This window comes from Sphaeramia orbicularis, chromosome 8, assembly GCF_902148855.1.
Source record: "Sphaeramia orbicularis chromosome 8, fSphaOr1.1, whole genome shotgun sequence".
NCBI lineage: Eukaryota > Metazoa > Chordata > Actinopteri > Kurtiformes > Apogonidae > Sphaeramia > Sphaeramia orbicularis.
In genome coordinates, this window is record NC_043964.1 from 48,973,559 (window position 1) to 48,988,647 (window position 15,089).

General features: G+C 40.0%; 1 protein-coding gene across 3 annotated transcripts; it reads left to right on the forward strand.

Moving 5' to 3' along the window:
• The first annotated feature begins 317 nt into the window (after positions 1 to 317).
• Positions 318 to 14,872, forward strand: slc16a6b (solute carrier family 16 member 6b). 3 transcript variants are annotated; one of them, XM_030141574.1, is made up of 6 exons: positions 318 to 410; positions 7,040 to 7,287; positions 8,128 to 8,271; positions 8,995 to 9,123; positions 10,021 to 10,944; positions 12,207 to 14,872. In XM_030141574.1, the coding sequence occupies exons 2-6, from the start codon at positions 7,056 to 7,058 to the stop codon at positions 12,470 to 12,472; spliced, it is 1,695 nt and encodes a 564-aa protein (XP_029997434.1). In that variant the 5' UTR covers positions 318 to 410; positions 7,040 to 7,055; the 3' UTR covers positions 12,473 to 14,872. The 3 variants fall into 3 exon arrangements, with proteins under 3 accessions (XP_029997434.1, XP_029997435.1, XP_029997433.1); XM_030141575.1 differs by lacking the exon at positions 318 to 410 and adding an exon at positions 1,191 to 1,324; XM_030141573.1 differs by lacking the exon at positions 318 to 410 and adding an exon at positions 1,728 to 2,095.
• The last annotated feature ends 217 nt before the right edge of the window (positions 14,873 to 15,089 follow it).

Sequence of the window (15,089 nt, forward strand, 5' to 3'; positions counted from 1 at the left end):
GAATCCTGGTCTACAAGCCAGTAGTTGATGCCGCAGGAGCAAAATTCAATTCCTGGACCATGGTTTATGGACAAGTTATATTAGATGTTTATTTTGTGTTTGTTTTGACTAGCAACTGTAAGGTGCTTTTGCTGCCCAGGAGTAAATTTTTTTTTTTCTCTCTCAATGTCAGCCTCCCACACCGCAGGGCATTTGGTTCAACCTTTCCGTCCCACCTGACGTCACTTGTAAATTAAGATCCTGGGTTTTCGTTTCTTTTATGAGTTGAGGGCAGTCCAATCAGACTCTAGGGCTGGACCTTATCTGGCCACCCCTTAGACACACCCCTGCATGGAACTGAGAAATATTCCAGGTCAGGGGACATCTGTGCACTCAACACAAACCAAAGGAGCCTTAACAGCTGACAGCTGGTGAGTTATATCTAAATCATTTAAATTGTTTGAATGGCATTGATGATGTTCAGTATTCTGAAATGAATATTGTAATAATACATGAGTCAAAATGCTGTGTACTGTGCTATTCTCAGCTGTTTTATAAGGGATCAGCCAAATTCAATTTATGTAAGAGCATAAAAAATTAAAGTGGAGCTTACTCCCACACTGCCACAATGACAGTGAGAGCTGAGAGTGCATTTTCATGCTCATCTAGTGTCCACAGAACACTGCTGGAGTTTGGGATATTGCAACGTTTTATGCAACACTACCTGTAAGGAGTCTCTCCACCGCAGTCACAATAATAGCACAGCTTGATTTATAATCCACAACTGTACCACCAGCTAAATGTGAATCACAGGTTGGTCAATGCAGTGGAGGTCACGTGCTCTCCCTGGTGTTAAGACAATAATCAGCCTTTTGTTCATTCAACAGAAACCAGCCTTGGCCTGCTGGGACATTTAGTTTTCAACTCATAAAAATTATTCAGAAAGCGTGTTTAGCTGTCTGTGAGGGATCTGTTGAACCATGAAGCTTTATTGTGTAATTTACATTTTGTTTAAAAATTAAGACATCTTTGGCTTATTAGAAAAAAAAAAAAAACCCCGTTTAATATCCTCCACCCTGATTTGTTAAGTCGATGTGACTCGCCTGAAGCAAAAAGAGGAAAAAAGCAAAAACAAAGAGGAAGTCCTTTAATCATAAGTGCTGCCGGGTCTGAGGTATAACAGACACTAGTGGACACATTCTGCGTGTACACTGACACGCAGGGTGGGACAGGATGTGGTCTGTGGACTGGATCAAACCTGTGCATCTCTCATCCGCGCGCACGAGAGCACGTGCCGACAGCCGAGACTAAATGGAGGTGCATTTCCGTATTGTAATAAAATCCGGTAAGTAAAAGCCTGTCGTGGACAGAGGTTGAAATCCACCGTGGTGCGCCTCCACAGCTGCCACGACAGCAAACATATAGCCTATTTTACCATAATTTTAAACATGGCAGCTTGAGAATCCCTGATGTTGAACTCCAGTGATGCCCGTAAAGGTAGCATAAGGTTGAGGTCAGTCTCCATAGCAACAGTTTTAGAAATGACAGTCTAAGCCAACAAAAGTAGCATTCCAACATGGTACAGGAAAGCCGCATCAGACCAGACCGAACGTAAATAAATAAATAAATAGATGTGTGTGTGTGTGTGTGTGTGTGTGTGTGTGTGTGTGTGTGTGTGTGTGTGTGTGTGACAGATTTTCCGCCTCTAGCTCTGCGCGTTCATGAAGCCTAGACATTTGCGCATCCGCGTTTGAATACCGGCTCGAGCCGGTAAAGAGCTGCCAAAGCAAGCAGGAACTGAAGACAAAAGATGCAGCAGCTTCTAATAGAGCAACAAAGGACCAAAGCAATATTTTCTGTAGTACCAGTCTTTTTTTTATCTCAAAGCTAAAGTAGGAAGTGACTTAAATAGCCTAGATATTCTTTAAGACGTCTGAAAATAATACCGTTTTTAATGCTTTGCTCTCAAATGTTTTGCTCCGTTAGCTCTTTTATTTAAGAGCTTTAGCTATTTTAAAGCGTCAACGACATGACGACGAGGTAAACAAAACAAAAAAGACTTTTTTCCCCCACCAGGAGGCTCCTTTCTGTCCCCTGTCCGGTCATTCCACCGCTGGTAAGTCCACATGTCAGGATGCTGAGCCCAGACTCAGACTTAAACACCAGCCTTCATGAACACTGTTTGATCCTGTGTGTATGCTAGTGTGTGACAGTGACCAGCTAAACCTACATTTAGGAGGATGTGGCGGTTATCAGCTGATGTGTTATGTCATGTGTTGCTTGAAAGGAGATACAAAGTTAACAGTGTAGGTGAAAGTTCTGAGCTCCAGGGCTCAGTGTGGATGGAGCTGACCGTCCTGGTGCCTGCGGTGATGGATCAGACACCAGGATGTGTGTCATAGACCTGATCCATCCACTGCAGTGCGGACAACACGGACACAGGCAGGGCGCCTGAAGTTTCAATTACACACTGTGGGTTATTTTACCCCATAAATACTCTGAACTATGTTTTCTGGTGGCTTCCAAATGAAATTTTCTCTACATTTACCCATTACCAAGTGATTTATCACCATGTAATCTGATATTATCCTCTGCATTTTTGCAGCAAAAATCAGGTATTTCCTGTTTTTAATTTAATGACCAACTAGGTGTTCTTAAAAGATCAGTATATTCAAAGGTTATTATCTCAAAACAGAGAAAAATTAAAACATGACATTTTCAGCTAAGTATAGGCTATAATTAACCCATAAAGACCCAGTGGCAGTTCCCAATTGAATTTTTCTCTCTAACTTTTCTTAAGTGATTCATCACAATTTATTATAATATTATCCTCTGTAATGGGCATTTTTCTGTGAAAATCTGGTGTTTTCCTGTATTTAAATTATCAATTGTCATGTCTTTGCAACAAGTAATGAAGCACACTCAGAGGTAGGTTAATTTGAGAATCCTCACTGACTTTACTTAACCAAAAAGGAACTAATAATAATGTGCATGGGCAAGTTACTTTTTCAGCAACTGAACATAAAAACAAGCCACTGTCACTGTCAGCCAACAACTGTGATTTATCAAACTCCATGGGTTTTGCTGGTGGATCAATCTTGTAGATGTCAGTGTTTCCTTGTTTACTGTGGAGCCTCTGAACGTCCAAATGGATCATATCTGATGACCATGAAAAAATGACAAACTGCATTTTACACCAATTATTTACATGTATTGATGGAATTAGTGGATCAGCATTTGATCTATGAATCATCCCCACTTTCAGTCTATCTGTTTGTATCAGTGGACTGATATCTGGTATCAGCATCCCTAGCCACATGCACACAGACACAAAATGTGTAAATGAAATGTAAGACAAGTGTCTAAATGCATAAGGAATTGACATGACACACTTCTATCACCAAGGAAACTGTGTGTTTGTTTTGTTTCCTGTTTTTCATGAGGATATAATATTGCCTTCTTTGTGGCATCAATGACGTGAACAGATCTTCACTTCATTAACAATCTGAGATGGGAGTTGACATGTATTCCTCAGCAGGAAGCCTGTGTGATTTGACATAAGTAGTGTCTTCCATTGTTGTTTGAGGACAATGAGGATTTCCCTTCCTGGTTAGATCAGAGTTACATCTGGATTGACACACCTGTGTGTTAATGGGACAGCCTCATGTTTCCCTGCTCATTATCCATATAACTTTGTGTCTTGAGCATCCTCTGAGGGCCTACATGACCACAGGTGGAGCTTTTACTGTGTATTGTGCCTGAGCACGATTACCTGTTGTTTACATCATCACCTCACGGTTTTGTTTTGGGTGTGGTGACACATAACCTTCTCACATGCTCATGCACAACAAAGAGCTGCCTGATCGAGAGGGTTGATGCTGAAAACACTGTATTTTTAATTAACACTTTATTTTAACAGTAATTTTGTTAATTTCGCAAAATGATTGTTAAAAAGATAAACCACCCATATACTTCCTTTGGATGAAGTTGGTGTATGGTTCATCAGAGCGAATATTTGATTTGAAACAGTGAGGAAATATCATTGTCTTCAAATTTGTCAGATTCAAATGTCAGATTTAGTTCTGTGAAAGCTGTCTTGTCTAGCCCTTTATCTCTGAGTGCAATTGATTCTTCTGGATTGGCTGCGATGTAAGATACATGTGCAGTATTTGAGCATTTCTGTAGAAATATTAATATCATTATCACACCCTGTTTTTCATTAAAAGAGACAAACCATTGAAAAACTGGAGAGAGAGCTATACAGACCAAAAATACTTCATAGGACTATCTAACTTACCATGAATCAAAATGTAAATTTTGTTGTCAGTTTAGTCAGGATTTAACAGCACTTTCAGAGAAAGCCCCATGAGCTGAAATCTTAAAGCCTAAGGCGATTTTCAGATACAGGATAGACGTCCATGTAGACCTGCAGTTGGAGCTTATTTTATTTTGAGTTCACTATCTTAATGTTTAGTTTCACAGAAAACTCTTGCTAGAATTAACAGATGCTTTGCAGAGAGTCCTTGAACTCTTCAGATATCACTGAACTGGAATCTGGTATTCTGAGAAGATTCCACACCAGTTTTATAATTTCATCCAACTTTATCCCGAGAATTTATGTAATCTTAACAGGTTAGTGAAAGATATATTGCTTCAGTAATTTTTAGAAATTAACAATAGAAACCAAAAATATTTTTCTGCTTCAGGCTGTAATATGTCTCTTCAGCTGGAAAGTTTGACACTTGTAACTTTCTCCCCGCCAGAGTATTAATAGTAAGTTACCAGTTAGCGCCAGCCTTTTTGATCATGTCCACAGATATTTGAAGACCCACTAAATGTGTTGTGTTAAACCTATGTGAACACTGAACACATTAAAAGAAAGAACAGAACGTCAGCTTTTAAACACAGAAACCTAATTATTTATTACCTCCGCCAAGGAGGTTATGTTTTTGCCAGGGTTTGTTTGTCTGTTTGTCTGTCCGTTAGTGTGCAACATAACTCAAAAAGTTATGGACAGATTTTGATGAAATTTTCAGGGTTTGTTGGAAATGGGATAAGGAAGAAATGATTAAATTTTGGTGGTGATCGGGGGTGGGGGGGCCCACGGGGGGGGCCACTGATCAGCCTTGGCGGAGGTCTGCGCTCTCCGAGTGCTTCTAGTTTCTTCATTTATTCTTAAGATAGGGCCTGTCAGTATTTGAATATTGGTAATTTTCATGAAAACACAACGCTTTGAACAAAAAAACTGAGAAAGTGTCTTTTTTAAACAAAGATAGGTTTTCAAGATAAAGCTGATTTGCTATATTCTTCAGTTTTCCAGAAGAGTTGTTTCTTTAAATGTTTGTGAAGGAATGCTTCTCAGACCAAAAAAGAGTTTGTTCGAGGTGCTCTTTGGAAAAAAGGATTCAAAAAGTATTTATCACACTGGAAGAAAAATCCATGGCACTCTCTTTCAACATTAAAATGCCTTTATTATCATGGCATGGTCATATCTAGACCTAAAAACCTTCAACGCGTTTCGGCTTTAAGCTTTCATCAGGAAGTCAAACAGGAGCCTGAAAAACTGTAGGTTCCTATGTAAACACTGTTCTACATGCCAATAGCTTTCATCCCAAATGGCTTAAAGAAAACATCCCTTATGGCCAATTTCAGAGGGTGCGGAGAATCTGCGACCAAGATGCAGATTTTGTGAGTAAATCAGGGGAGATGTTTGCACAGTTTCAGGCAAGGGGCTACAAGAATGCCACATTACAAAAGCTTATACAAGAGCTAAACATCTGGACAGACACACCTTACTAGAAAGGAATCCCCCCAAACAAACGCAAAACAGAACAGTTTTTGTCACTACATATAGTACAGAAGCGGACCAAGTCAAAAGAATAATTAATAAAAACTGGGACATCATTCAAAGCGACGAACAACTCAGACAAATTTTTCCACAGCCTCCACTCATCACCTTTAGGAGATGTCCTACACTGCAGGACAAACTGGTCCACAGCCATCTCCAACCTAGCACTCCACCATCATGGCTGGGTCAGAAACCTAAAGGAAGCTACAAATGCCACTGCCACTGCAGTCACTGTACAAATGTCATACAGACCAAAACTTCCATGGACTCTACATCACATAAACAATACACAATCAATCATTTTATTAACTGTAAAACCACATTCATCATTTACAGACTGGAATGTCTGACCTGCAAAGTGTTCTACATCGGCCAGACAAAAAGACGTTTACAGGACAGACTGTCAGAACACAAATATGCAATAAGAACTGGAAACACAAACAACCCAATGGCAAAACACCACCTGGAACTCCACAACAGCAACCCATCTACACTACAAGCTATTGGCATCGACCACATTCCATCCTCCTTAAGAAAGGGGGACAGGCAAAAGACATTAAACCAACGGGAGGCTTTCTGGATTTTTAAACTCCAAGCCACTGTACCCCCTGGACTGAATAAAGAGTTGGACTTTTCTGTTTTCTTATAATGCATTATCCGTTTCTTGTTTTAAAGACTTTACACTGGTTTAATTTTAATATGTAAATTTTGCACTGTTTTTTATTCATGTATACTTGTAAATATTTCTATTTGACCTGCAGTAACACCATCTGCTGGCCTTTTACATGTGGACACCATGCCATGATAATAAAGGCATTTTAATGTTGAAAGAGAGTGCCTTGGATTTTTCTTCCGGTGTGATAAATAGAGTTGTTTCTTTGTTTATTTTTGACCATGGAGTGTAATTCACTAGATCTGCCTCAGTGTCCCCTACAGTATAACACTGACAATATGGATAGCTGGAAAATCTTGTCAATGACAGGGAAAGTGTTTACATGAGGGTTCGTGAGGACCGAGTCACTTTTAGAGCCAACAAGAAACTGCAGGTTTTGACATAGAGTTTATTTTCCAGCCTGGTTTTTCTCCAAGAGTTCTAGTTGTAAGATTCTACTTAGTTGCTAAATAATTTTTTTCCACTTTAATCATAAAAAGGCAGTGAGTGTAAATCAGTCTTTACAGGAGTAATAATGTGGAAGTGTGTGTGTCTTCCAGGTGACCTGCTGTAGCCATGAGGGAACCCTCATTCCAACGCTGCTTGGGTCCAAATGTTTACCGGGAGGTGCCTGACGGGGGCTGGGGCTGGGCTGTGGCTGTGGCCTTTTTCATAGTGGAGGTGTGCACCTATGGGACCATCAAGAGCCTAGGCGTCTTCCTCCAAGATTTAATGGACGAGTTTGGAGAAGGGAACAGCCGAGTGTCATGGGTCATCTCCATCTGTGTGTTCATCTTCACATTCACTGGTCAGTCACTGAGGCCGTACCGTGTGTTTTACTCTTATTGTGTTCTTGTGTCAGCCATTTGAACGTCTGCTTTCCAATTACCCTGGTTTGAATAAAACAGTTGTGAGCACACTGAAATAGAGCTGCAGCTGTCGAATATGTTTGTATGCAATTAATTTATAGATTATTTTTTGATTCAGTTCAATTAAGAGTATATATAAAAATATCTATAGATATAAACAACAACAAGTCAAGTGAGATCTACAACCGATATGTGCACCGCAGTCTTCAATACATTTGGATCCAACTTACACCCTTGCACCCTGAAGTATGTGAAGGGATAGCTCAGTAAGCAACGCTGCAGTCTACGATGTGTTCCTTGATAAATGACCAAATTGAAATCACAGTTCCAGTTGCAGTACTGTGCACAAAAACTACTGACATCAAAACTCTTTATTGGTCTTACAGTTTAATCAACAGAGGAATAATTTACTAAATGACCACAAGAAGGAATGGGATCACAATGACTCATGAAAAAAAATATTTTCTTAGTATTTCTCAAGAGAAATTGTTGTTTTTCAATGAGAAAAAAAAAACATCAATTCTTTGTACACTTTCTATACCTACTTAGCTTTAGTTTTAGTCGGTGGTTTTTGCTGTTGATGAACTCAGAAAATGAGACGCACAAATGTATTTTTAAAGAGCATTAGAAATGTATGTATTAATTTCAATATTATAATCATGCAGAATCCATACAGCAGCTCAAAGCAAAGATCCTAGAATAAAAAGCCATGAGTTATATTAATTGAAATGATTTGGATGATGTTTAGATCAAATGACAGTGTTGTATTTTAAACCCAGCCCCCCTATCAACAATGCTCAGCAACTACTTCGGCTATCGTCCAGTGGTGATGATGGGAGGTTTTCTGATCAGCCTAGGAACCATAACCTCGGCCTTCACCAGCTCCATCAATGAGATGTACATTACCATCGGCATCATCTCAGGTACTTACGAAACTGACCATATCTATCTGTTGTTGTTTTGCAATTGTAACGTGCCATGTAAAGAATGACTGTTTTGCTCTTACAGATATTTGTCTCGTAGTCTGCCTGTAGTGAATAATCTTAGGGGACTTCTAGCAGTGTCAACAACAAAATCTCCACTATTTGAATTCTCCTGGATGGACTGACAGAACTGAACAAGAAAAGCTGCAGCAGCAAAAATATTCTCTTCCCCAGCAAAAAACAAACAAACTAAAAAACAAAAAAAAAAACACCAAATTTTCTTTCAGTTCAAGATTGTTGGAACAGGAAGTGGCTGAGGAAGGAAGGTATCAATTGGAATCAAAGGACTGATTAAAAATCCTATTCCAGGTGAAGACCAAATTGGTGAACAGAGTTCATTAACATGTTTTTTCTTCTTGGACAGAAAGCACTGCTAGCTCTCCCACCGTTACCATGTCTTCTTTCAAATGGATCGCAGCTAACTTGGCGCCCCTCTCCTCTCTCCCCTGTTTCTCTCTCTCTCTGTTTTTTTTTTTTTTGTCTTTACATGCCTTTTGTCTTCCAGCAGCTGCAGTAACAAAGCTGAATCACCTCAAGCAACCTGCCACCCTTGACAAAGGAGTGACCTGACACCTAGATCTTTGACCCGCACTCCCATAGTGTTCGTACCATGCGGGCCAGTGGCTGTCATGTCCCCTTTTCTCTTCTCCTCTCTGTTTGCAGGACTTGGCTACTGCCTTACCTTCCTTCCCACTGTCACCATCCTAGCCCAGTACTTTTCCAAGCGCCGAGCCCTCGTCACCTCAGCAGCTTCCTCTGGTGAATCCTTTGCAATATTCGCGTTCGCTCCAGGTGAGTGTTAATATTTTTCCCTTGTCATCAAATACGTAGGATTAGTGAAAGGCTTACAATTATGACTTTTAACTCACCAAGACATCTTGAGCATTGATGCCAAATTAGCACTTTTGTTGCTAGATTTAACAACTTTTCAGACTACCGTTTTTTATTTTATTTTATTTTATTTTTTCAAAAAACCTTTGGCAAAATTTTAGCTCCTTTTAAAATTTGTTTAGAAACTTTTAGCAACTTTTGAAAAGTGACTCAAAATGCTAAAACACATTTTTCCTCTAAATGAAAAGAAATGATTTTCTCAGAAAAACCAGCGGTCTGTGTAGCTGTAAAAGTCAGTGTTGACAACTTAGACTTTGTTAGTATATTTAGTGATTTTTCAGACCCCTCTAGTGACTTTTTTTTATCAAAAAAGAGACTAACGACAAATTAATCAACTTTTTCTGGCAGTTATTGGAGACTTTTGAAGACAAACATATACATAACTAACTTAAGTATCTCCTCCAGAGTGTCTCTTTTGGGTCACTTTAACTGGTCCCTACGCCCAGATAAAGGAGGAGGGTTGGAATTGGGAAAAAATAGAAAAAAATAAGCATTGACAGATAAGCACTGACTTTTCTAAAATATGTTTAGAACTTTAGAACTACAGTTCATTTGTAGTTCTAAACATATTTAGGGTATTTTATACTCACTTTTTGTCTCAAACACTATGCTGTTCCTCTCTCGTACATCGATCATTACAATTACACGCACATTTCCAATTATGCAAATTAGGTGATAATGTCATTTTGCAAGTTCTAATGACTTTAGGACAGACAATAGATACTTTCCTTACTGAGGAGTCGGAAACACTGATCTTGAGTGAAATTGAGTTCATCTGTGCTTTGTCTCTTCCTCCAGCCTTCACTATACTGAAGGAACATATCGGCTGGCGTAACTGTCTGGTGATTCTTGGCATCCTTCAGTCTTCTGTGATTGGCTGCGGGCTTCTTCTTCGTCCAATAATAATTAAGACGGAGCCTGAAAAAGTGGAGGAAGACTCTGAGAAAGAGCTGCCATCTCTGAAGCAGCTGGAAGCTGTTTATGAACTGGAGAATGAACAAACCAGAACCTCCATCAGCTCAGGAGTGTCTCGGGGCTCAGAGGACTCAGGCGTCACATCCCTGTCTGCTTCAAACGTTGACCTCAGGACTGCAGGACCAGAAGCCAAGACTCTGATGGGGTGGGAGAGGCAAGACAAAGACAGCCAGGAGCTGTCTCTGTCCACACCTGCCAGCCCAGAAAAACTCACCCAGGAGGGGGATAAAACAGATTCAGAGGCTGGTCCTCTTCAGTCCTCTAGCCCCAAACTCCTGGACTTTTCTGTGCTCAAAGACGGTGCCTTCATCTGGTACTCGCTCTTTGGCCTGTTTGCCACACTGGGCTTCTTCGCCCCCCAGCTCTACATCATTGAACTGAGCAAGAGCCGTGGTGTGGAGCCTAGCATGGCGTCCTACATGCTCTCTGTGATGGCTGTGGCTGAGATTTTCGGTCGCTTGTCTATCGGTGTGATCTTGAACAGAGTTTGGTTCCGGAAGACGCTGGTCCTGCTGGTCTGTGTGGTTTTTTTGTGCCTGGTGCTGGTGGCCTTCACTGTGGTGTATGAGTTCTGGGGCCTGATAGTCTGCTGTGCCCTATATGGCTACTTCATGGGCACAGTGGGCTCCACACACATCCCCTTGCTGGCTGAGGAGGATGTAGTGGGCATCGAGAAGATGGCATCATCTGTTGGCGTGTATGTCTTCATCCAGAGCTTTGCTGGGCTGGCTGGACCACCACTTGGAGGTACAGGATCTGTTTTAGTCTTGTTTCTGACTTCTACGTAATAATACTGTGCTGCAGGGATAATGGGCTTTCACAACAGATCATCTGTTAGGGGAAAGCAGGACAAAGCTGGTAGCTGTCTAATCAGTCTAGACTCTCATCTCTCATCAGACTCTCATATCCCAACATATTTGTATATTTATACACACCACTGCTGCTACTGTTTTTCTTAAAAACTTTTTTTTAATTATTTATTCTTTGTCAACGTGCAATAACTCCTCACTCCTCATATTCATACCCTTACATTCTTTAAATTTCTTAATACCTCTACCTCAGACGCCTTATTGCACATTTGTACATAGAGCATTTTGCACTTTTATCTTATTGTACTTCTTTTTAAATTGCACTATTTCTACTTTGTCTCTTTTAATATTGCTGCACTGATATGAAGAAGCTCCCCCCAATTTCATTGTACAATGTATAATGACAATAAAGAGCATTCTATTCTATTGTATTCGAAATCAGATGAATGTTTCACTGAAAATCTGGGTAAAAAGTAATTAGTAAAACTGAACATCAGTAAAAGTGAACATCAAACTAACTGCAAAAAAATCCTAGTGGGAGCGGTTCTTATCTTTTCAAGCTGTAATTTTCCTTCTTAAGTCCTTTGATTAATCAGTTTACCTCAAGTTTTTATATTATAAACCAGATGTTAGTATTGTCAGGATTCCCTCAACTAAACCTATTTGGAGTTTCCCATTAGCTTTTGGATTACTGCAGAAGAAAGCTAATGGGAAACAGTACTTTAATGTGTATTTTCATTTACCATTGCCAAAAGTAAATCATTTAATCTAATGCTATAAATGAACTACACCGCAGTCACATGATTTCAAGTAAGGATGTGTGATATGACCAAAAATATTGCCACAAAAAGTATTTGTAGTTATAATGATCCTAATAAATGTCAAATATTTATGACTTTGTGCAAAGACTAATTTCTACATCAAAGGTAAAGAAACCAGATGGTTAATTGTGGTTAAAAGCTATTCTTTATAGTCAAAAAATGACATCCAACAACGCAACATTTCACAAATCTAGAAGAAGAGGAAGTCATAACTGTGACTGTAAACAGTACAGTGGCTAATGATCTGGATCTTCTTTTACTCTGTGGAGTAAACAAACTAGATGGTGTATTTGTGCCCTCTAATGACCTGTAACCTTCATGGGTCAGCTGACCTCTGTCATTCCCTGTCATGCTAAAGGCTGTCTGTCCTTCCTTACAGGTGTTTTGGTGGATATGACAGATAACTACGGTGCTGCTTTCTACTCGTGTGCTGTGGGCATGGGTCTCAGTTCGATCTGCCTGGCCCTGGTCAGCCCAGCCAAGTCTGGCCTATGCTGCAGAACCCAAGAGACAGTGAAGAGCAATGATGAAACAAACAAAATGTCCCAGGACTGTGAGCAACCTGACTTTTTGGATGTGGATCTGGCTCCAGAGGAGAGTCCTGTCCGAAAGACTGTGGGTCAGAACAGCACCTCTGTCATTTGAGCCTAGAAGTCAACACACTGAACCAAGCAAATCCACGTCCACACAACCCACAGCTGCTGCCGATTTCTATCTCAGGTGCCACTCCCTCATTCTCTGACAAGCTTGAAGTTCACAGTCAGTCCTGTACGACCAAAGACAAAGTTATCTGTGACATTCATACAGGTCTGGTCTCCAGTAGAAAAACACTTTACTCACTCATACATCTTGGTTCCATTTAGACAGGAGGACTTTTATCTCAGGAAAGATGTACCATTGTCATGGACTGACTTAGAACATTGGAAAACAGCTGTGATGTCTGTCCTGTACATGAAGGTGTCATAGCTGCATTGTTGCATGGTTGTATGTAGAGGTGTGCGTCCCCACTGTGTCTCAGCTTTAATGTCCTGCATGGCTGGGGGTAGGGGGTCTATCGCTGTACCTGACCCCAAGAAGGTTCGGCTATTTAACACTAAGGCTTGACTATTCATTCATCCAATTAGAAAGTCTGCTAACAGTTTCAGTGTGGACTTTGAAAATTTTATATACAACAGTTTTGGAAATATTATTGCATATTTAAAAATCCAAAAGGACAGCGGTATATGATGCACATACAGACCGAGGGTTCTCTCAGAGCCAACTCAGATCTGCTGCACTCAAGTGTCATGTCCAGAGGGATGTAACACTGGCTTCGCAATTAACACTGTCTGTCAGTTATAAATGTCCAACTGTCTCTATGCTAGATATCATTCCCATAATTTTTTGTTCAATAATTCCTCATTATCCTTGTGCATTTTGTGAGCTTCTATCTGTTATAGTTTGGTGATGTGTACTGATGAAGAAACAACTGAAAAACTTGAAGAATCTGTGATCCATTTTCCATTGAGGCTGTGGCTGAGGGAGGGATTACCATGAGCCTGACCAAGAAGAACAACTAAAACGTTCCAACTGTCATTTAAAAAAACAACAGGTAGAGAAGAAAAAACAGCTTCAGGTGGGAAGAGAAATCAAAGCAGTGGCTCGAGACTGGCTGCTAATGGTTGGCTACTTACTTAAAAAACATAGATTTGGTCATACATCTTAAAACTACTTTCTATGACCCCAATTATCCAAAATCATTACTTATTGTCAGCTAGCTTGGTAGACATAATGTTAGGATGCTTCTTTCTAACATTACCACTGGCACACCAACCAACATACACACACAGAGTGATGTAGTGATATGGTTCTGTGGAAAACCAAACCAGGCCTTAGAAATTGGAACTAGCCCTAAACAGACAATCAGAATCCTCTTCTCTCAGTGGTCAGTCTTAGAGGAGGACCTTTCTTGTGTTTTCTGCACTTTGGGCCTAACACTAGAACATGTTACTTATATCAGAACTGAAGAAAACGGTGTAGAAAGCCTGCATACAATGATGAATGTCACCTGTATCACCAGCTGTGTCAGCAGATTATCAACCAAATATGGAATACTGACGGGTTTCAAACTCCAAGTAGTGAAATGTACATACATATACATGGCATTGAGGGGTAAATAAGAATTACAGCAACTAATTACACATGATTCCTACAACAGGTCAGGACTAGTAAACTGTATTTGTGCATGAAAGAAAAAGTGGTGAATGCATCATGTTCATATGAAGGATTTAAGAACCGATCTGTTAACATGAGTGATTTTTGCATGAGGCCCATTATTGTTTCGTCCTCATGGATTGACAATTTCACGACACTGAACACTTTTGTATTACTCAGAAATATGTGCAAAGTCCAACACGTATGTAATGTAACTCATGTAATGTGTCGTCCCCTTCAAAGCAGTCACACTGAATGATGTGAGCCACTAGAAGCCATGCTTTATGACAGACAGAACTCACACTCTTGGTTGATGTTACATATCTGCATTGGTGTTAGCTGTAGCAATGCTGCATCAGTGTTTAGTGTTAGTTTAGAACCACCACAGCTGCTGGCATTGAGTCAGACTTTACTCCCCCCACTCTGCTACTTCAGCTAAAAGTATTTTCCTGATGTCATGTTTTCATGATCAGGCTTTTTTATGCCATAAACTGAATGCAATGATGACTGGGATTTACAGGGATTTCTCCTGATGACCAGGCTGAGTGAACACACACACACTTCTTTAGTTTCAGATGAACCATTGATGTATGCAAAGGGTGAAGGATGGATCTGAGTCCTCGGTGAGTCCTGACTCGGATCGCCTCCACACCACCTTGCCATGACTTGAAATGGAGTTCACAAAGCTCTTCTTAATTACTGTATCTCTTATTTGAAGTCTTTATATCAATGATCTTGTGTTCTTTTTTAGATAAACTTTTTTTATTTTGTATTTAATTGAGGCACAATGTTGCCTGATAAGTGCTGTACTGCTTTACTTCTTTTGGAATTAAAATCTCCCATAAACCTCTGTCCTGTGGAGTGTGGTTTTGTGTATCTGTACAAACAGATGGGATGTACGATGCCAAAGAGTTTCAAATTAAAGGTTATTATCTACATATTACTTCTTTATAATCAAACTCTTACCATTACAAGCTTTCATGTACAGTGGAATTGAACAGTTTTGGTCAACAGGAATATGGTTAAAATTTCAACCTTGAAGCTAAGAGGAATGTGATTATTATGGGCT